Below are 22481 nucleotides of genomic sequence, written 5' to 3'. Positions count from 1 at the left end.
TAGCATCCACTGACTCAAAAATGTCTCTGGCATAGATTCAAGATTTAGTGGTAGCTTATGTTATTGTGTTTGGGCACCACAAAATGCACAAAGTGAAGAGGTGCCTGCTGCCCCACTTTTGAAGTAGCTCCATGCCAGTAGCTACAGATGCCAGAAGGAAAGGCTGCATGCTGCATTTTCAAATATATGGTCACCTCAGGAATTAGTACTTTTATTAACTCCTTCTTGAGAAGGGTGTGGATAATTTCCTCTAAGAGTCAAGTCTCTGGTGAGGTCAACAGTGTGAGGAATGGAGAAAAGATGGCACTCTGTTGCTACAGTTAGTGTTGGCTAGCAACAATAGCAGCTTATGTATTTATGATCCTTTACAATTTCAAAGCACTTATAAATGTATTGTATTATTTCAGGTTCTATTATAAAGTAGATGCCTCTGTAAAATTTTTACTGAGCTGATAATTCATTGAAAAAATCTACCTCTTACTTCAAATCTGTTTGAGATGGATATTTGATAGAGATAACTAAAATAGCAACTGATATTAACAGCACAGAAGTTAGTACATCAGTTAAACCTCAATTAACCAGAAAACTTTGATAATTATAGTTATTATTCAGCTTCTTTTAAAAACTTTTCTATGCATTTGCTAATTCTATATTTTTAAAAGTAAAACTTAATCTTCAGTAGATAATTCAATATCTTGGATTGTCTCAACATCATTTCATTGCACACAACTGTAGATATAGAAGCATAGGGTATTTTTCAGACGGTATATCAGATCATTTTATGATCATGTAATTCTGTCTTCTGAAATTATCCTGTTGCCAATTTTCCAGCTAATAGAATATTCCTACTGGTTGAGGTTCTCTTATGACTGTATTATAATGAATATGAATAAAAGTGGTTACTATTTTTTTCCTGCCTTCCTTCTTTCTTCCTTCCTTCCCTCCATTCCTTCATCCCTTCCTTCATTTTTTTTTTACCTGTTTGTATGAGGACATGTTGCTCTCTGAATTACTTTAGTGAAAGATGGGCAAGGAAGGGTGTGTTACAATTAAAATATTGATATTGAATGTCTGAAGTAGCCGGGCGAAAGTGCGGCATATCCAAAGAAAGTTATTTTGGTAGTTCCAACAGTAAAGAAGATCTACTGATGTTTCTTCCTATGTCATTGCAATTTGGAACAAGGAATCAGGGAAAAGATGACAGTGTTGGTAAATATCCTGCTTACACTGGAAGACAACTGAACTGAAAGTCAGTCCATATCATAAAGGGCTATAGCAATCCAGGACTTTCCCAAGGAGCCATACCTACTGTTCCCCCTTTGTGTCTGAACTTTGGTCTTTTTATGATGCCACATAATTCTCATTTTTCCTTTTCCTTTCCTTTTTCTGCTTAACACGCTTGCCTTCTCCCATTCACTGCCCCACCAGCCAGCCCACAGGCCCTCTGGAACTCACACACAGACATACAGATGCACAGACAGATACACAGACACATCCAGCCAGACACACACACACACTCATACACACATAGTCACATTTGAGTTCCGATTCAGAGTCTTATATTGGGTTGAGGCTTCTGTGATATGACTTCTCAGGCTTCTTCATGAAGGACTAGTTCAGATCACAGGAGAATACTTCTATTATGTGTGTCATGGACATTCTTGGAACAATAACAAATATGATTTTAAAGGATAAGATGTTGGGGAAGGAGCATAGGCTTTGGAGTCAGCCAGAGCAGGGAGTGATTTCCAGGCTCACTGGTTGCTGGTTGTGTGACTTTAGGTACTTCTGTGTGCTTCGGTTTCCTCATTTGTAAAACAAGGATATCAACAACTCTCTCAGAGGGCTTTTGGGAAAATTAAATAATATACTTAGTCAAAGGGTAAGTGGCTAGCATAAAGGAGGTACAGACAAATTTTTTTTGTTTTTTCTAATAAATCTAGAAATATAATAAAATGATAACACATCTACTAGTGAGATGAAGTGTTATTGCTTGAAATGGGAAAAGTCTCAATTGATCCGACCTCCAGCTTTATTTAATCTTATTTTTTCAGTAGAGGATGGATTTATATTGGCTTTCAGACAAACTCTCTTTGTGTTACAAGAAGTAACACCCTGTTTGTAATAAATCAGCCTTAAAAGAGGCCTTTTCCTGTGAATTTGCCCAGGAATAGTTGCAGTTGTATTGAAAAGAGTCTAGTCAGTTCCTCTGCTATTAAAATATATCCATGAGAAAGATGGAGTGTCTTTGTTTATGCCTATTTATAAAAATGCATACTTTAAAGAATAAATAATTTCTTAATTTTAAGAGGATCCAAGACAAAACTGGTAGCATTCACATTTTAGTTACTGTTAGTCATTTCATTTCTGTGATTCTCACATATATACTTATTCCTTGAAATTATCACATGTACACTCATATGGATATCATCACATTTTATTAATCAAGGAAAACTGATTTGTATGTGTGACTTGTGGAATTAGTCCTGAGTCTTTACTGATATTTATTTCGATAAAGTCTAGTTATTATTCGGGGTGATGAACTTTTTAATTCTCTTAAAAACCTTGCAAGATAGGTGTTGCCACTTTCATTTTGCGGATGAGGAATGGAGGCTCTGAGACACCACACAATTTGCCCAAGTAACACAAGTTATGACCACTTAAGGGACAGAACTGGGGGCTAAGCCAGGCTGTCCAACTTTAGCCATGGTGCACTTCCTACTTTCTTTGCTGTCTCCCTTTGTGGGGATCAGCCTCTATTCCTGGCATTAGCCCTACTTATATATTCCTTTCTTCCTTCTCAATGTTAGTCATTTCAATATTTTAATAATCACCAATGTGAACAACTTTTAATTCAGTAACATCAGAGCAGTGTAGTTCAATCTGTATCCTCTAAGAGCCTATGCATTTCCACTTTGGGGAAAGCAAGGTTGGGGGACACAGGATACTGTCACTAATGAGGACTCGTTAGGGGCATCACCCTGAACCAACAGAGGATCCAATGCTCCCCTGCCTGGGGCTACAATGGCCATCTCCATCCCTCTCCTTCCATGTTGCACATAAGAAAAGGGGGCCCAGAGCAGTTAAATGATTTGCCAATGGTTGATCATGAACAGCCGGGACTGGAAGCTAACAGCCTAACAGAGACCTCCCCTCAGTTATAAAGTGGAATTTGGAGATCAGAGCAGGGGTGTGGAACAGACATAGACAGATCTGTGTTGCTGCATGCTCAATTCTCTTTGTGTCAAGAATTTACCGGTCATCTGTTACCATCAACAGTTTACCAGATCATGGCGACAGAATCAAAGCAGAAAGTTAGTGCCTCCTGTGGGTGACTATTGTGGGAACTTTCCCAGAAGTCGATCACGAGTTTTCTCTCAAAGTTAAGTAAGCTGCTGGTTTGAAGATCATAATGATTCCATGTGCCTAAAGATCTATTATAGGTGGATTGAGGATTATAGTTAAATTGATGCTATCTTTGTCTTCATTTACACACAATGAATGAATATTCATGTTAGCTTTAATTTCTTTTTCCTTTGCAATAATTCTACTTTTATTTAAGTGCTACATCAAAGGTTTAGGTCATCTGCCATTGTCTGGAGGACCACAGGGTAAAAGCCTTGAGTCAAAACACGTGGGAAGAGTCATTTGCCACAATTGTGTCCTGGTTTATTTAACCATTTTCCAGCACTGCATATGCAGGCATAGACCTTCCCAGTAATTGCTTGTTGAAAGAATGAAGACTGATAAATATAGAAAGATACACAAAATAATTTAGCCACTTATGCTTGACTAGATAAGACTGAGGACAAAGATGGTATTTGAACCCATCCAAAAGTTCTAGAACATGGGAATATATTTCCAACTGACAGTTCCTTAGAGAAAGGTTTGTTTCTCCTTGGTAACATAAGTTGTAGTTGAAGATAGAATTATTTTATACATTGGGAACAGATCTAGTTAGTTGAAATACTTATCTCATGTGGACGAGGAAAGAAAACACCAGAGTAAGAAATAGGAATACATCATTCAAAAATTTTATATCTTAGAAGAGAAAAAGAGAAGTGGAAAATGAATTAAGCCAAGCAGTTCACATGAACAGTACAGTTGGTGGAGAAAGAGTGACCACAGATAGGCAGCCAGAAGCCAAATTCCACTGCAAATTCTTCAAAAAGCAGGGGTCTTTAGAGGGCTAGGAAGCATGGTGGACGGAGTAGCTGTGCATTCTTCCATTACAAGCGGAAGGTTAAGGTGGGTCATAAGATTCTGTGCTGCACACTCAAAGATGCCTCCACCTGCCCTGGGCTGGCTGTGTCCTCCGTGAAACATTGGTAAGGGCTTCAGCTAGGGTGACTTCAGTCCCCCAAAGACATCCACAGACTGACAAAATACGGAGAGGAAAAGGCCAATGTTCCAGATGCAGGAGGAACCCACATACAAGAAAAGCCGCTAACTTCTAAGCAATGAAGGGGGAGCAATGAAATCATTCAGGGCAGACCATATGTCTATAACTAGAATTTTGTTGATTAAAATAAGAAAAAACTTGAATAAATAGTTCCTAATACCCTATAAGTAAATCTCCATCGGCTCAGAAAAAGGTGAATTTGAAAAGCAAACACTGAGAAAATGTAATATGTTCTGAATTACATAGCATACAGAATCCTCTTTCCTAATTCATGAGTCTCTAAGAGTAACAATTTTCCAATGAAACAAACAACAAAACAAAATGAACAAAACTTTAAAAACTATCAACAAATATATTTATTGTGGTGGCTTTCCCCCTACTAGATACACCTTGTTAGAAAGTAGTACCCCTTTTAGTTCCAGGTGGACCATTAAGCAGGTAATAAAATTGTTTTTCCCTCGTTGAGAGAGAAAGAAAACACATGACTTTGCAAACGTGTTACATCCTCTTTGCTCTAGTTTTTGTTTTCTATGAAATCAGAAATTTCTTCTGATAAGTATGATTTTCTTTCTGGAAGTAAGTTACAGGTACATGTGTACAGCTTATATAACCCGAGGGGTAGCAGAGGCTGAACCACACAGTGATGACATAGATTGGAGACCTGTGCCAGGTAATCAGAACCCTTCACAGTTTTGTAATGCACAAAAGTCATCTCCAATTCTATGGTTTCTTCCACATTTTCCCTTTCTCCAATCCCATACAGTATATTGAACTCTGCTGTGCACTCTCATGCTTCTTGCAGAAGGACAGGATGAGGGCAATCGAACCAATCTTAAAACAGTTGTTTCTGTGCTGATAATTCCTATGACTCCAAATGCCAGGCCCTAACATCTGAGCACTCGCTACACCTCCTGGACAAAACAAGACTGTCTTTTTGAAAGCTATTTCTCTCCCCTGATCTCTTATCTGTTTTGAAGGGACACTGCATCTTTGAATTTGCAGAACTATCTTTTGCTTCTTAGAACAATAGCTTGAAAAATATTTCTATAGGGAAAAGATGTTGCTTCTCCAGATGTCATCATTAAGTTGTTACATCATATAGCCTATTGATAATTATGTACAAAATTTCTTGTCTCTTAACAATGCACGTAAGGTAACTATTCGAAAGCGTCCCTTCTTTGAACTTTTGGTTCTTTGTTGTTAGCTATGCTTGTATGAAGAATATAGCAACTATTCGGAATGTTGTTTAGACTGAGCAGTAACTGACACGTTGTCCATTTGTGGTCCTAGCGGCTAGAGCACCTGTCCTGGGCATCTGGTTGAGATAGCAGCATCACGAGTCTACAGCAATCGCGGGGGACCCTCTAGTGTACAGTGCTGACTGATACCGATTTCTGTGGTTTATCTTGGAGCTTTCTCTTCTTCTGCTGCTGTTTGTCTTTGTTTTCTCGCTGTTCTGGGGTTTCTCTGCTGGGTTCCAGACCTTTGTTATCAGGTATTGCGTCCTTACTCTCTTCTTTATTAAGTTTTTTTCTTTTCCTCTCCCTTCCTTTTTTTCCTGAAATGAAAGGATATGCCTTTAAAAAAATACATTTAATTATGTTCTATTTGGTTATTCTAAGTTTTTAAAAACGAGTTAAATTTCTCTTAAGTTGCATACTATATGCATAAATACCAAATATCTCCTACTTCCATCACTCACTCAGCTACTCTTTATTAACTGTATACGATATTTCAAGGAATGTAAACATGAAATGCATACAAAATATAATGAAGCAATTAATATATGGTAGTTTCATTCTGTTCACATTGGAGAAGCGCTGAGAATTGTGGAGGAAGGGAGTAATTTGATCAAAGTGCATGAGCCTGGCACCACAATGGATGAATTTTTAAAACTTATTTCTGAATAGTGAATTATATTATCATGTAAACATTTTACATATACGATCTACAGTGTAAAATAATTTCTGAGAGCATGATTTTAGTAACATCCATTAATACATATATCCCAATGAGAAATTGCTGACTTACATCAATGTCGTAGTAAATGAAATCTAGGAACCAACTATTCCTTATGTGGGACAAATGCTGATACTGCATATCCCCACATACCAAATCATGTAAAATTTGAAATTAGCCTCTGTCTACAAAAAGTCACTTTGGACAAAGGTATTTTGGAGAAATTATTTGCACGACAGAAGCAAAATATTTTCATGTCCTGAAATAGGCTGCAAATGTTGAATTCAGTGGTTTGGCTTTCCTTTTCTTGAGCTCTGGTTACAGAAACCTAGGGAGCAATATTATTAATATTGCATATGTACACTCAGCCAAAACAATCTCCTTGGGTTAATGACTTTTATGCCACAACTAGCTTTGTCTGAGACTATGTTTACAAAACCTTCCAGTTACTTTATGAAAACTTGCCTTGTGGGCTCAACATAACACACCTCCAAATTCTGGACTTTCATAGGACAGTTAACAAAAATGAGAATTCAGACCACCATAAAACAAATATCAGTGAAATTGTTTTAGATATGTAAAGGTGAACAACAAAACATTAGAATCAGCTATTATGCCTAGGTCGGAACTAGTTGTACACTGATTCACCAGTTCCATTATTCTTTTCCCTTAAAAGAATATTGCTAGATTGATAAGATTTCTACAGAAAGGATCCACGTTGGGTTCTTTTTTCCACACTGCCTTAAATTCCTACACATTTGAAATGGTAACTTGAACTTGGTAACTAAACAAGTTAAAATTGAAGAGTAAATTTACCTTCCTGAATATATAGCATAATTTAATTTTCGTAAAGCTGCACAAACTGAAAGAGAGAAATGTTGATTTTCATGGTATGTGCTTGGTTTTCAGAAGGGCATGGCTGCAAAAGTTATATTACATAATATTTCCATTTTGAGAATAATTTCGGAGGTGTTCAAGTTCAATTCTAAAAAAAATCGTCAGTGGAAACCATTCCAAAGTTCCCCAAAAATTACCTACCCCAAACAAAATGTTATTTTTATGGAAATCATCCAAAAGTTCAGTGTTTCATATTGTTCTCTTGATGATGGTCCAACATCTTACTGCTGTGATCCCAACTTTAATGTTTTGGATATATGAGAAATATATTGTTTCTTTCTTGGTCACAGATTGATTTACATGTTTTTTAGTCACATGTGACAACATACTCAACTTACAGTGCATTTCTGCTTATTAGCAAACTGATATGATTATTTCTTAAGACAGGCAGAAACATTTTTGGAAGTAGCTCGAAACTCAGTCTTATAGTTTTATTATCCATGGAATAGCTATTTAGTCTGGGCAGTGAGTGAAAGGGGAGGCTCGAGTAAAGTAACGGTAAACTGGCACATTGTACATTGTTCTTGCCCAACGAAGGGCTATTACACAATGGGAAAATGGGATTATTATTTTTTACAGGCCATGTGTTAGTGGTTGGAAACACTATCCTTTTGCATAACTGATATATTTTCCTCTTGTCCAAGAAATAAAATAGAAATGCAAAAGAGTGGCCATAGTCCATTAAAAATCACGTGCAATTTGGGAAATTTTGTAAGGTTTTCATTAAAGGCAACTTCTTTTTCTATTCTGGTGACTTTTCCTTGATGTGGTCAATAGCTATTTTTATACTTTTTAAAAATAATTTTGTGATAACTAAGCATTCCAGTTATCACAATCTTATATACATATTTGTGTTTTGTTGTTCTCCGATTATATGTGTGCACATGCACGTCTGCCACAATTGGGTTGTAGAGCGTTCCAATGATTAAAATAATGTTCATCTTCCCTTAATGTTGCAGCTATGAGGGTGGTGTCTGGATAGAAACCATCAAAGAGAAGTTGCTATTAGTAATCAAGTACAATCTGAGCCCTTGCAGGGAAGCACTATGGTATAATGTCTAAAAACACCACCTTTAGAGTCAGAAAACATTCTGTTCAAATTCTAGATCTGCCACCAACTAGTTGTGTGACTTTTGACAAGTTGTTGAAATCCCTCAGGATTAACTGTCATATTTAAAATGTGGATAATCATTACTACTTGCTAAACTTTGTAAGGATTACACATGATGCTTGTAAAGCACTTACCATGGTGTGTGGCACACATTAATCATGAGAGAAATGAAAGCTAATGTTATTAACTCATTACACCAACACGAATTAAGCCTCTACTCGATGGCAAAAAAGCTAAAACTTGAGGATACAAGTGAGATATGGAGACAGGCACAACAATTAGTTACAAGCTAATGCTAAAATAGAGGCAGGCACACAATCCTATTGGGAACACAGCGCTGAAAGCATTGAACTCTGCCAATGGAGACTGAAAAAGACTCCCCAGATGAGGTGATGTTCGTGCTGAGCCTTAAAGAATGAGGGAGAGTTTGCCAGGCTGATGAGGGAAGAAGGACATGTGGGGCAGTGAACAATATGTCGATGGCATGAAGGCATCAAGGACGTGGTGAATCTGGGGGACTGAAAGTAGACTTCCTTGCTTTGATCAGAGTCTATATATAGGATATTACCCAGAGGAGCTGGAATGATATACAGGACTCGATTGCCATGTTGGGAATTTGTCCTGAGGATCAGTGGTACTGAAAACTGGAGAAGGGCAAGTATCAGAATCTGAGAGCAGGGCAGAGTTCAGATGTTTCTGTGACTCGTTTAGAAAACGCCAATAGGATTTTGAAATGTGAAATTCCTATTTCAGAAACACTTGTGTAAGTAATAAGAATCCATAGAAGGAGTAATAAGAATCCATAGGCAGTGACTGGTACTTATTTTTGAACCCTAACTTTTAAAAGAGTAGCTAAAATCTCTGTGCAGACCATATAGGTACTTATTATTTAAAATTTCATTACAAGTAGTATCTTATAATTGAATAGGTGATTGACATTTTTGAGATAATGAAATTATTTCCTATTAATACAAAAATATATAGTCATTCACATAAGCCATCTGCAGACGAGGTTTCCAAACATAGGTGACTTTGAAAAATACAGATTCCTAGGCCTCCACCCCTGGAGATTATGATTCAGTAGTTCTTCTGGTCTAGGAAACTGAGGTTAATAGCAAGTTCACCTTGAGTTTATTCTGAAATGAAGCCACATTTAAGAACCACAGCTGTGGATCAATAGAAGACCCAATTTCTTTTAACATACACTCTCAAAATTTATTTCACATCGCATGGTTTCTCATTTGACTTCTTGTGTTTTTTTCCCAATGGATATCAGATTTGTTTTTTGACTTACTGTAGCTACTAATTTTTTTTTTTTTTTTGGTAAAGACTGGCACCTGAGCTAACAACTGTTGCCAATCTTCATTTTATTTTATTTTTTTGCTTTTTCTCCCCAAATCCCTCCAGTACATAATTGTATATTTTAGTTGTGGGTCCTTCTAGTTGTGGCGTGTGGGATGCGGCCTCAGCATGGCCTGATGAGTGGTGTCATGTCCGCACCCAGGATCTGAACCTGTGAAACCCTGGGCCGCCGAAGCGGAGTGCAGAAACTTAACCGCTTGGCCACGGGGCCGGCCCCTGTAGCTACTAATTTTTAAAGTAAGTTTTCTGATTATTTGAAATAGACGCCTAGATACAAAATGAAAATTAGTTGAAGATTTTTAAAACTATTAGATAGAAATAGGAACTAAAAAGAATAAACATGTAAAAAAGAACAAAGAGAGAAGAAAATGATCCTGAATTATTTTTCCTAAGTTACATATTTAAGTTCCAAGTGAAAATATGGACTATAGAAAGTGCTAAATTACCCTTTTAAATGTAATGGGGCTATGAATAAAAGAATCTTTCTCTCTAGAATCACAAATATCTTATTTATTGAGAAATTCAAATTGTAAATATCAGTTCATGCTTTTCTGGGTGTTTAGAAATATCTATGCACTGGTCTTTATAAAAGCTGCTTCTTGGTGAATTTCTTGCAAGACACCACAAAGGGGAGCCATTGAGCTTCACGTAGCTCCAAGCAGAATTTTTCTCAAAAAGCTAAAAATGGATCCCACATTCTAGACTGAGGACTAAATATCACTGAGTCTATGATTCAAACCAATTAAATAGACATCCCATTAAAAACATAAAATTTATTGCTAGGTCTTTTCTCTTTTTTGGGTATGGGATGAAATTCAAATGGAAACCCAATGGTTTTTTATCTTGAAAAAAGTATGAATGGTATGAAAATGGCATTAATCTAATGATTCTTTAACCTAGAGTTGGACTTGATTTTTAGGTATAGAGGATAAAAATTGCACCTTTGCTTCTTTTTAGTTGAGATATCACTGGGGGAAGTTTGCAAAGGAGGGAAAATTGCTACAGTATATCTTCTTCAGCAACTATGATCTAGTGTATAGACACATATTTAAAGGCCTTTGAATTGTGAGCTACATAAGCTCAGGACAGCTCGACTCCGTGGTGAAGAACACAACTGAAAATCAATAAGGCCAAATTCCTTCTCAGCTATATGACTACCAAGTAGAGTTAATCCGAAATGTATCTAAACCTTTTGTCTCTTTGCTTCTTGTTTGAATAAAACAGAAATAGTTATTTTCTTGCTATTATTTTAAGCTAGGAATTTATAACATAGCTAGCGAAAATATGAAAGAATGAATAGCTTTTTTTTTCTGCAAATAGGTAGAAACTTAATTTCTCCAAATTGAAATTTAAAGCTACTTGAATTTATCTCCTCTGTAGTTTACTACATGAATCAATTCAATTGCATTTCTATTTAGTTCCAAGATGCTTCTGATTAATTATTCACAGAAAAATAATTTGGCTTATCATTACATACTCTACTAAATGCTGTTCATTTGGGAAATTAAATTGAACCCATTTTTGCAAAGATAGCTCTGATCATGAAAATATATTAAGATTGAAATAGCATTTTGCCACCAATTGAAAAGGGCTAATATAGGAGATGCAATCTATTTGTGTCACACTCTTGGGAATTCCAAAACAAGACGGTCCTGATGGTAAGACACTGAGTGTAAATTTTAGGAGCTGAAAGCAGATAAACCCAAGCTTCTTAACATGGCACTCGGAGTCCTTGCCCTCTTTGACCTTGCTCCTGCTTGTTTGGTCATCCACTTTGATGACCTCCCACTTCTCTTCCTAGTCACCCCTCTCCGCTTCACTCACCAAACCCATGACATTTCCTGATCCCATGTATTTGGTACTTTTACCTAGAATGCAGTCTTTACCATCCTTTGCTGTCACTCAGACTGAGTATTTAATTCTCTGCCCACGTCACCCCTTCAGGGAAAACCTTCCTCACTCTTCTAACCTTTGCTTAGGTTGATTATTTATGTTTCTCCTCTCTGTGCCCCTTAACTCCAATTGGAAATTTGTTGCAATAATCAAGGTGAAGATGACTTGGGTGCTCTGGTTTTAAATATAGTAATAGTAACGGTAACTAAAATTCAGTGAACACTTCTGTGTCCCAGTCATCCTTCTGAGTAGGAACACTGTGTCTGTCATCTCTATTATACCCCTGTGTAACAGTGAGGAAAATGAGGACTCTTAGCATGGCACCCTTCTGCCTCCACGTGGCATCTCCAAAGAGAACAGTGTGACATGGCATCCTTGTTTATTTTACATGTAAGCTACTGAGCAGAAGAAAAGGGGCAAGGGAAGTGCCCAGGCATGGAATAACTTATTAAAATAGAAGGGTTTTATAAAAATTAAGGTTTAGAACATACTGCTTATTCTCTTGAAATTTGAATTTTCTGAATGGCAAGTTGCTCATCAGAACTGAACAGCATTTTAGAATAGATGTTTTGTGTCCCAGCACCATTCATTTACTTCATTCTCATCTCTTCTTTTTTATTCTCTTCTTTTGTATTGCCATGGTCTATTTATTTTTCAGTATTTCCACCCCTCCCAACAATCATAAAGAGGTAGGATATAATATTTTTATAACTTGGAAATTATTTATGTAGTATATCATTTATATCTAATTTAGAAACTTTATTTTGCCTTTAAACTACCACCATTACATTTTTGAAATCCTAATAAAATTATCAGAGATTTTTGTCTTTTGTGCCACTTAATACCAAAAAGGAGAAAGAAAAACTGTATGGATTTAAATTTTAAAATTCCACTGAGGTTTGAAGGCAGTCCTATTATAAATCATTTCATTTTATAGCAAACCTCATAAATATTAATAATCACAGTTTTTTAGAATCCATGTTTCCATAATGTGCTTTAGCATAATGAAACTTCTTTTTCCAAATCAAATCCTTTCCTTTCTTTATGAACTGATTATTGTCAATAAGCCTTTACAGATTTTTTTCCCCTCTGTTATTTAAATAATCTTATTACTCACTGAAGATTCAGGATCTGAAATTTTGAATTTTGGCTCTACGTCCTGACAGAAGTTTCCGTGGCTCTGTCACCCAAGGTAACTCCATTCCACCTCATTGCTTCTGTTGCCCAGAACCCTAGCCTGGATGCCCTGCATTCAAAAGGAACATTAGCTGGAGTCCAAAAGAAGCTGGTAAAGATATTGGATATTGCATACCAGGATGTCTCCCTTTTGTAAATCATCAGTTTTAAAAGAACAGTTGAGAGTGCAAAGAGGAGAAAGTACCCGAAGATTTTTTACTATTTGCAATATTACAATTTACTCATTATAAAAGTAAAGGGTATCCTGTATTTTATTTTATAATATTTTAAAAACATAGCAGGGCATAACAATTTATATTACATAGCTATTTTAAATTTAGTATTCTTTTATGTGGGCTTATTTCTCTTGGATCCACTACCTTTTGGTTAAAAGTTCATTTGAAATTAGTAATTTCAGTGTTTCTTTCTTCAGTGCAAAATCTCCTGACTTTGAAATTCTATCCACCACATTAGGTTAGATTATAAAACTCTGGGAAACTAAATCACACACATTAATTTACACGTTGACAATTTCTTGTTTTAAGCTTGTTTGCATAATGTGTTTTGAACTATATCTTGGGTCTTATACAAGTGTTTCTGTTGGATACGCATGTAAACTTACTCTGATTTTCACTTGCTGTCAAAGGGTGCATTGGCAAATTTCATGTCTTAAATCCTCTCAAATTTTCTTCATTACTTTTGCCATGAAATTCATGACTAGTTTGTGAAATGAATATTACTATTTCCTTAAGAAAGAAAATGAGTCTGCATATGATATTTTGATTATTTTATGTACTGTTTATAAACTTATAATAGGGGGATTTATGTGATAGTGCATATCTTCAGAAATTTAGACAGGCGTGGCTGGCTTCATTGTTTCAAAACCCTTTGAAGCCTGCCTAGTCAAATTGCAGTGTCCTCCTGAAATTTTCACCTTAGATCAGTCTTCTCAAAGTATTAATGACCATCTCAAAAACGAATTGATGTGTTTATCTTTTTTGTAATACTCACACTCAACCTCCCTCCTGACTGCCCACTCCCAACTCATGCTGTCTGCCGCTATAAGCTGCCATCTTATATCTCAAGGTAGAGAATATGTTTGAGTCTATGGAATGTTTATGTTAAATATTTCTTTCACATCATCCTTTAAAAAATCTATCTCAGCAATTTAAATAGTTAAAAAACCCAGTGATGTAGCCTCTTTGAATATTCCTATCATATACATATTGCCAGACTTAAAGTATGTAAATAGATCACAGATAGTTTTTCCTATAAAATTGTCATTCAGACCACCTATTGCGTGATTCATTTAAGAAACTTGGAGAAATTATTTCTTTAGTACTTCAGTATAATTAATTCCTTTTAAAAAGTTTCCACATTCTTTGTGATAAATTAGTTTGCCTAATTTTGTGTCAATTTAAAATTTAAATGTAACAACTTTATTTAGTATATTACTAATCAGCAATTAAGTGGAAAGTACTGCCTGAAGGGTGGATTGCTTTGAAAATCTGAGTCTCAAAAATATTTTTTTCCTGGGGAATTTTCCTTTTCTTCTGCTCTAAATCTTCTGCTCTAAATCGACCATGCTGCCTCAGCCTCAGCGACATGTTAAAGTAACACAGTAAAGAACCCTGACATTCGTTGACTCACCCAATTCATTTACCTTAGAAAAACCAGGAACTTCAGTTGTATCAATATTCCATACTGAAAGTTAATTTCTTTTAAGTTTTTTCCCTCCTTAAATTTTCCTCTCAGGAGGGACCACAGTGATAGTGAATTTTCATGCAGATCTTAGAATAATGCTGGTATCTGAATTCTCCCCATTTTTCTTTAGTTAGACGTGTAGGCTTACAGTTCAGTCTTTCATACTTGAAATACATGTTCTGGAATCTGTTTATGGTAAATATCCACAAAATGTCCCCCCTTAAAAAAAATAAAAGAGAATCACTAAGCCAAGAGCACTGTCTTTATCTTTGATGAAATATAGCTTTCCAATTAACCGAAAAGCCCTTCGTTTCAAAAGACTGAACAGAATGCTACTTGAAAATTCATTCCAGCTGGTTAAACTGAAGAACTGAAAGAATTCCAAAGAAAGAATATTCTCTTGGCATTTGATTTTCATTTGGATAAATTTCCATTTGCTCCAAGAACTTGTCTCAGAATTTTGTTCTTCTGAGACGGAAAAAGAAGTGTTGATAGCCATGTCTGACGGTGCTGCACTTACTCCCGCGCCCGAATTGTTGACTCGACCGCACTGACAGGAGGGGATGGCCTCACACTCGCTGACACAACTGCAGTGATTGATTATACAGGAAATATTGATATTATTCTAGTCTCTTTCAGCATTTTACGCTCTAGTTGGCTCTGCCGTCTAATCCTCATTCTACCGCAGCCCACTCTTTCTTCTCTTTGAAGTGTTTTACTGTTCTATGGGGAAAAAATGTAATTCTAGTCTGGAATTACATCACAGGGGGAAAAACAACTACCAAGTCTCTTATTTTAGTGTATACTACTCCATGATATTTTTAGTAAAGATGTCACGCACTAAGATAGCTATAATTTAATATTTCAGCTATTTATTGATTACCTATGTAAAGCTAACTTTTTAATGCACCTTCAGTACATTCTCAAATGTTTTCACTTTGGTTCAGTATTTTCTTTATTCTTGTTGCAGACTCTGTCTCAAACTACTGATTTCTTAACTAGCTTGGAAAACATAGAAAACCTCACTTAGCCTCCACTATATTAAAATTTGTAATAAATAAATTTTATTCATAATGTAAATAAGACCATAAAGGGCATATTTCACCTAAGGCAGATAAGGCAAACTGTTTTAAGTACTTTTTCTCCCACTCTGTTGGTGCAAATATCTGTTCTTAACTAGAAATACTTTCCACATGCATTTCCATAACCAGCAAGATAACTCCTTATAATTACTTCATCAATAGTGGTTATATATACTTGAGTGGAAGACCACTGACCACTGATTTAATTTATTTAAAATTTTTGGCAGTTGTGTTCACTAATCTAGAAATATCGACCCTATAATTAATCAAGATTAGTAAGATTTTACTGAATTTCATTTTACTGCTTTTTAAATTTATTTATTAAAGATTGGCACTTGAGCTAACAACTGTTTCCAATCCTCTTTTGTTTTTTTTTCTGCTTTTTCTCCCCAAATCCCCCTAGTACATAGTTGTATATTTTAGTTGTGGGTCCTTCTAGTTGTGGTACGTGGGATGCTGCCTCAATGCGGCCTGATGAGTGGTGCCATGTCCGTGCCCAGGATCTGAACCAGTGAAACCCTGGGCCGCCGCAGTGGAGCACGCGAACTTAACTACTCAGCCACGGGGCCAGCCCTTACAGCTTTTTATTGTGCTCCCTTTATTGTTATTTTGATGCGTGTTAGGGTCAGGGAGGAGAGTTGGGAGGGTAGACACATGTGCAACAAATGTGTGTGTATGTTTGTGTGTGTGTATGTGTGTATATATATATATACACACACACATATTTATTTATAGGTCCCTTCCCACCACAGATGGAAAAGTTCTATTTTTTGAGTGGATTTAAAAATATCAATTCAAAGAGAGCCCATTTTCCAATTTAATTCTCAATTAGTTTGAAAGGAGATTCATCCTATTAGAAGAGTCCAGAAACTTGAATCTTTAAAATTAATAGACTTTGCTAGATTATATGACTTTTAACTTTTTCTTAAACATATCTTCCATATGTTAAATTCACATTTGCATCCTCTCTACTTTTTTTCTTCACAAACCTTCAACATGTTGTGGAAGACAGAACATGGTCCTCTAATAAGTACCTAATTAGCACAGAGGAAATCAAAGAATTACTTTCATTGTTTGGATTCTCAAACTCCTATCGGTGGACTTTCCCTCCCAACATTGACATTGTCATTAGAACCCCAATTTTTCTCCTCTTTCTCTGCTACTAACTAGTTCATTTTCTTCCATTGTTTTGATTGGTCCTTAAGTGCATCACTATAGATTATCTACTGAATTTTGATCCGTATGTCTAGGCCATTTTGTAATTTGTCAAGGTGATATTGATCTATGTTTCTATTTTTTGTAATGTTAGAACAGTACAGTAATAACTTCAAATTTGATGAACTTAATCTTAATTCTCTATAAATACATCAAAAAGAGAAATGCAATTCACAGGACAGGGTATTTGGGGGGGGGTGGATGGATAATATTAGGGCTTCTAGCTGTGGGTTTCTCATTGATTTGCAAAGTTTTGTGCACAGAGAACCTCACAGGCATAGGAGGCCCACATACCTGGGACACTGGTAAGCTCTGCTATAATTGTTCCAAAGAATGTTGTAGCTTCGCCTTTCTCTTTGGCAAGAGCCTGTACGCAGTAGCTACTCAATATTTGTTGAAAAAATAAAATGAAAAGATGAATGATGCTCTGTTTTCTTGATTTCATGCCCATCATTCTATCTGAGGGAGAACCAGGGAAGGGCAGGCATAGAGAGAGATGCTTTTGGTGTTACTCTCACATACACGAGCACGCTGTGATTACCCAGCATTTCCAACAACTTGTCCTAATGACTTTCATTTGTTATTATGGAGTCCTCAGTCAGTTAGCCACTTTTGTTCCAATATTGGCTTTAAGTGGCTACAGCCCACTCTAGAAAGCTACATCACAGCCTCAGGGAAATAATTTTGACTTATCATGCCCTAGAAGCTCATCTTTGGACTAAACCAATCATGAATAACTAGAGTATTCTTAAGGCTGTTTTAAGAAGAGAGCTTAGAAAGTCCAGGTTGCAACAGAGAGGTTACAGAGGACCCTAGTCTCTTCCTCTATTTTGAGAAGCAATTTAAACTAGAGTAGTTTTGGGGATTTGAAGGCTCTGAAGTTTCACTGAGGATGGGAGGGTGGACCACAGTCCATCTCCCAGTCCAAAGCTGTGAAACAGTGATCTAACAAGACGTTTCTGAGACTGGAGAATAAGAAGCAGTCAGGGAGAGCGACAGAAAGGGGAAGTGGAGGAGGGGAGGAAGGGACTTCAGAAGATTGTGAAAAGTCGAAAGATGGCAAAATAACCTTTTCTTCCTTAAATTATCTCCTATAGCAGGTGTAAATGATGATTTATTTGATGGAGCTGGGAATGTAGTCTTCTTTCAAAATAGTGAAATATGACCTTGGCTCATCTTGGCCCAATCTTGGTGCTTTTGAAGTGGCACTGTACAGTCTCAAAAGCTCGATTTCCTCCTGTGTTTTGAATGACTGTGGCTTTTGTTGTCATTCACTGAATTTTGCTTTCAGTGGAATTCCACCAAAATGAAGGGCTGTTGGGTAGGGTGATGAAACTTCCAATTTAAGAGGGTGTAGCAAGGGCAGCAAATGGCATATGTAATGCAATTAATGGGGAGAGAAAGTGCTGGGAAGGACTTAAGGAAATGAGTTGAAAATTAAAGAAAATGTGACATTTCCTGAAGAAATGAACTCTATCTTACTCAATCTCCAGGAAAATGAGTATTTATTGTTTAATTGAGTATTTAAGAATCAAGTAAGATAATCCTGGAAATAAAAAGGCTAAATGAGATAGAAAAAAAGTTTTAAAGGGATAAATAGTTTTCAATAACCCATGTTTTTGGGTTTTTTTTTTTCCTGAGCCAAGTGAACAACCTTCCTGTGTGCCTGACAGCCATATTAAGGTAGAAAGAGGGATATGTGGTCAATGATTGTACATAAGCCCTTCCCTTATCTCCAGGGAATTTTTAAGAAAAGGGGTAGTAGTCAAAAGGTGATTAAAAATATTAGGGAGTTGGAGCTGGCCCCGTGGCCAAGTGGTTAAGTTCACACGCTCCACTTCAGTGGCCCAGTGTTTCGCCAGTTCAGATCCTGGGTGCGGACCTAGCGCTGCTCATCAGGCCATGCCGAGGCAGCATGCCACATAGCAGAACCAGAAAGACCTACAACTAGAAAATACAGCTATGTACTGGGGGACTTTGAGGAGAAGGAAAAAAAAAAAGATTGGCCACAGATGTTAGCTCAGGGCCAATCTTTAAAAGAAAAAAAAATACTGGGGAGTAAAAATATTTAAGGAAGCAGAAGCAAGATTGGCACATTTGTCTCTCTGCTATGCTGGGATTTGGGGGTATAGGAAGGAGAAGGCTTTCTTCTCCAGTGTACCTTGGTCACCCTTAGACAAGCACATTTTTGGGTCCTGCAAAACTCTGTTGGAACTTTTTAGTAGCAGAGGCTCTGAGGAGTTCAGCACAAAATGTCTCCTGGGCAGCCTTCCCTGAGCATAAGTGGGTCTGGGTCTGGGTGTGTGAATCTGCCCTAACCAACAGAAAATGATACCACTGACTTCTAAAAATCCGCAAATATTTCAGAGATCACTGAATGATCTAACTGATGGTTTTCACTACCGCTTATGACACATGGTAAGCAGTTGTATTCTTTATGTATGTTAATATATTCAACATTTTTGATTTATACATGGATTAATATATTAACATATTTTACTGTACTAGTTGTTAAATGTTTTAAAAATCACTCCTTGTCTATATACATCCTTTGAGATAGATTTCAAAGGCTGCGTTCTCCATGAAATTTTCCCTGATCATTCTCTAGCAGGTGAAGAGGGGATGCAGTAAAGTATGGCTTCTATGACCTTGGACTTTGAAGTTAGAAAGATCTGAGTCTGATTCTCTGCCAAACCACTGAGTCATTGTCTTTCCTTGGGGGATGTTATTTAAACTCTCAAGACCTCATTTTTTTAAACATGTGCTTAAAAAAATATGTGTGGCATTAAATTAAATGTCACAAATCTGAAATAGGTATCAGAAAATGTGCATTTCAGACATGGCTATGTTGCTTATCAGCAATACGACCTTAAATGAAGCACTTTCTGTGCTGTAGTTGACTCATTTATAAACTAGATCAGATAGTTCCTATTATTCTCACAGGTCTGAGGAACAAATGATATATGAGTACTTAGAAAATCGAAAGAATTATGAAATTATCACCCTTAAAATAATGATGATGATGATGGTCTCCATAAAAATATAAAACAGTTGAGTGAATGAATCAAGTCACCTTTGAAAATAGAACAGTTTCAGTCCGATGATGGTAAAACTCAGGGTACTTAATTCTTTTGAGACTTTTAGTGGAAGTCCTTAACCCACTGAGGTCTATCTGCTTTGGTACAATTTTGGAAATTTTACCACTTACATATCTCTCAAGTGTGTTATTTCCTCTTCATTCTCATTTAGTTAAAACCTCTTATCATCTCTAGAATGTATTTTTGCAAAAACAGAGACATTGCTCCTTTTGCTTCCAGATGTCTTCCACGTTGCTGTCATGTTACCTTCTTATAGCGCAGAGGGCTGGGCTGTTGTTCTTCTTGGTCTCTAGTTTTTCGATCTCCCCAGTGCCTGTCCTCCCAAAGCTGGGACTGACTCCAGCCTATTCTATAGGGCATCATCTCTTCCCCTAATTTCCCTCTGCTTCAGCCACGCTACATGTCTCACTGTTGTCTGACCACATCATGCTTTCTTGTTTTTGTGCCTTAGATGCTGCACCTCAATGGAAAGCTTCTTTAGCTGGAAAAATTCTACTTGGCCTGACAGAGTCAATAACACCTTACCTCTTCTGTTACCAGAACTCCATACCCACTCATCTATTTTGCCATTATTTGTTTACAACCAACTGTCTCATGAAACTATGAACTCTCGGTTGAGTCTCACACTTATTTGTATATCTTCCTTGTCATCTTGCCTTCTAGCATTGAGCACAGTTCTTGGCATATAGTAGTTATTCAACACATAAACTCAAATAAAAGGATAAATAGATGGAATGTTCAATGCCAGAATCATACAAAGCAAGGTGAGTGCTGGTGCCACAAGGTTTAAATAACTAAACAGTTTAATGACAATTCCATTCATAAAAACAAATTTTCAGGAAGGACATCGTTATTTTATTGCACTTGTTTTTATTTTGTCACAAATATATTGCTTTGTCAGTTTCTTTAATGCTATTCCAAGTAAAGGAAATCTTTGCTTTTGGCGATGATGTAATCTCGTAAACAAAATTGTTCTATATGAAGCATGGTATCATGACATCACCCCAGCTGGGAGCAGTGAGGATGCAAGGATTACTCACAGTACCATTGCATCCAGCTTCCAATTTCTAGGCTTCAATTTGTCCTCTGATTAATATGCACAACACACGCATGCTGAGTTAGGGATAATTTAGTCATATTTTTCTACAGTATGCTTATGAGAAAGGTTAACTTTTCTTCTTAAAACAATGAAAGTTCCATGGGAAACACACAGAGAGTAAAGAAAGAACTGGGCAGACTTAGCTGATTTGGTCAACAATTTCTCACGAAGGAAATAAACTCTATGATTGCCCACTTCATAAAAATGAGCAATGTCAGTTAAGGTTTGTCCTTGGCGTGGTGACCATTCATCTAGAATCCATTAAGAGAGCATTACGTAAATTGAGGGGCCTTAAAATTTCCTGTTGTTCTAGAACAGCCCTGTGTTAAGCGGAATAATAGCCACCAGAAGATGTGTGCGTCGTCTTCATTGTGGGACCTGTGAATATGTTACTTTACATGGCAAAAGGGAATTAAGGTTGCAGATGCTGTTAAGATTGCTAATCAGCTGACTGTGAAACAGGGAGGTTATCTGGGATTATCCAAGTGGGCCCAACCTAATTACATGAGTCTGTAAAAGTGGAAGAAGAGGCAGAAGAGAGGGTCAGGGAGAGGCTATGTGAAAAGGACTTCACATGCCATTTGTGGCTTTGAAGATGGAGGAAGGGGCCATGAACCAAGGATGTGGCTCAATAAGCTGGAAAAGGCAGCTAACTGGATTCTCCCCGAGAGCCTCCAGGAGGAACACAGTCCTCAAGATACCTTGACTTTAGCCTGACAAAACCTGTGTTGAATTTCTGACCTATAGAACTATGAGATAATAAATTTGTGCTGTTTAAGACACTACATTTTTGGTAATTTATGGTAGCAATAGAAAACTAATACAAGCTAAAACTTTGTAATGTTTTTCTTGTGTTTCAGTTCATAAATATATGCCAAAAACAGTTTTGAAGACCACTATCCCACTCTTCAGTTGCTCTAGAGAAGCTTGGTGATGAACAGCACCTAACTTGTCGACAAAGACTGTTAGAACACAAGTACCTTAATTTCCTTTCTGGAAACTTTATTCTAGGAAATTTGGAGAAATTAAATTTATTGATGATCAGATGCTAAATAATAGATCAAAGGGAGCCAAGAGCCAGAAAGAACCACATCCTAGTTGTTTTTAAAGTTCATACCTCTACTATTTATCCAATTCTTAAGAGAACCAAAAATTTGCCTTCCTAAAAACAATGTGATTAATTACTAGCCAAATTGTGAAACAAGCTATTGTAGTGTGCTTGGGTCCCATCTTATTTTTACATATATGGTGGACACATTTTCAGTGTCAATTTGTGAACAAGGATTCCTATTAAGCAGAAATTCATCTGGACTATATCATCTGCAAGAGGAGCTTTAAAAGAAATGAAAGAATGTGAAAACAGGGAGATTCTTTAAGAATGAAATTACGCCTTCCTCCACACACCCACACCAGTGTGGTTACAGAACTTTGGGGAATTCATTCCAATGTTTTCTCTACTCTCGGTGTTCATTGCTTCAGTTCT

At 36.8% G+C, this 22481-nt stretch overlaps 1 protein-coding gene across 3 annotated transcripts in view; it reads right to left on the bottom strand.

The window, feature by feature from the left end:
- The window catches only part of RSPO3 (R-spondin 3), a 91068-nt gene that overhangs the window by 7635 nt on the left and 60952 nt on the right, over window positions 1-22481 (bottom strand). For 2 of the 3 annotated variants that reach the window (XM_014853320.3, XM_070496358.1), the window contains exon 5: window positions 4741-5960. The exons of the other annotated variant lie outside the window; for it this stretch is intronic. In XM_014853320.3, the coding sequence (XP_014708806.1) occupies window positions 5767-5960 (194 nt within the window). In that variant the 3' untranslated portion in view covers window positions 4741-5766. Of the gene's footprint in view, window positions 1-4740; window positions 5961-22481 lie in introns of those variants that run through there. 3 annotated transcript variants of the gene reach the window in all.

The sequence above is a fragment of the Equus asinus genome, chromosome 24 (assembly GCF_041296235.1).
Source record: "Equus asinus isolate D_3611 breed Donkey chromosome 24, EquAss-T2T_v2, whole genome shotgun sequence".
NCBI classification, from domain to species: Eukaryota; Metazoa; Chordata; class Mammalia; order Perissodactyla; family Equidae; genus Equus; species Equus asinus.
This window is presented reverse-complemented; position numbering and strand designations above follow the sequence as displayed.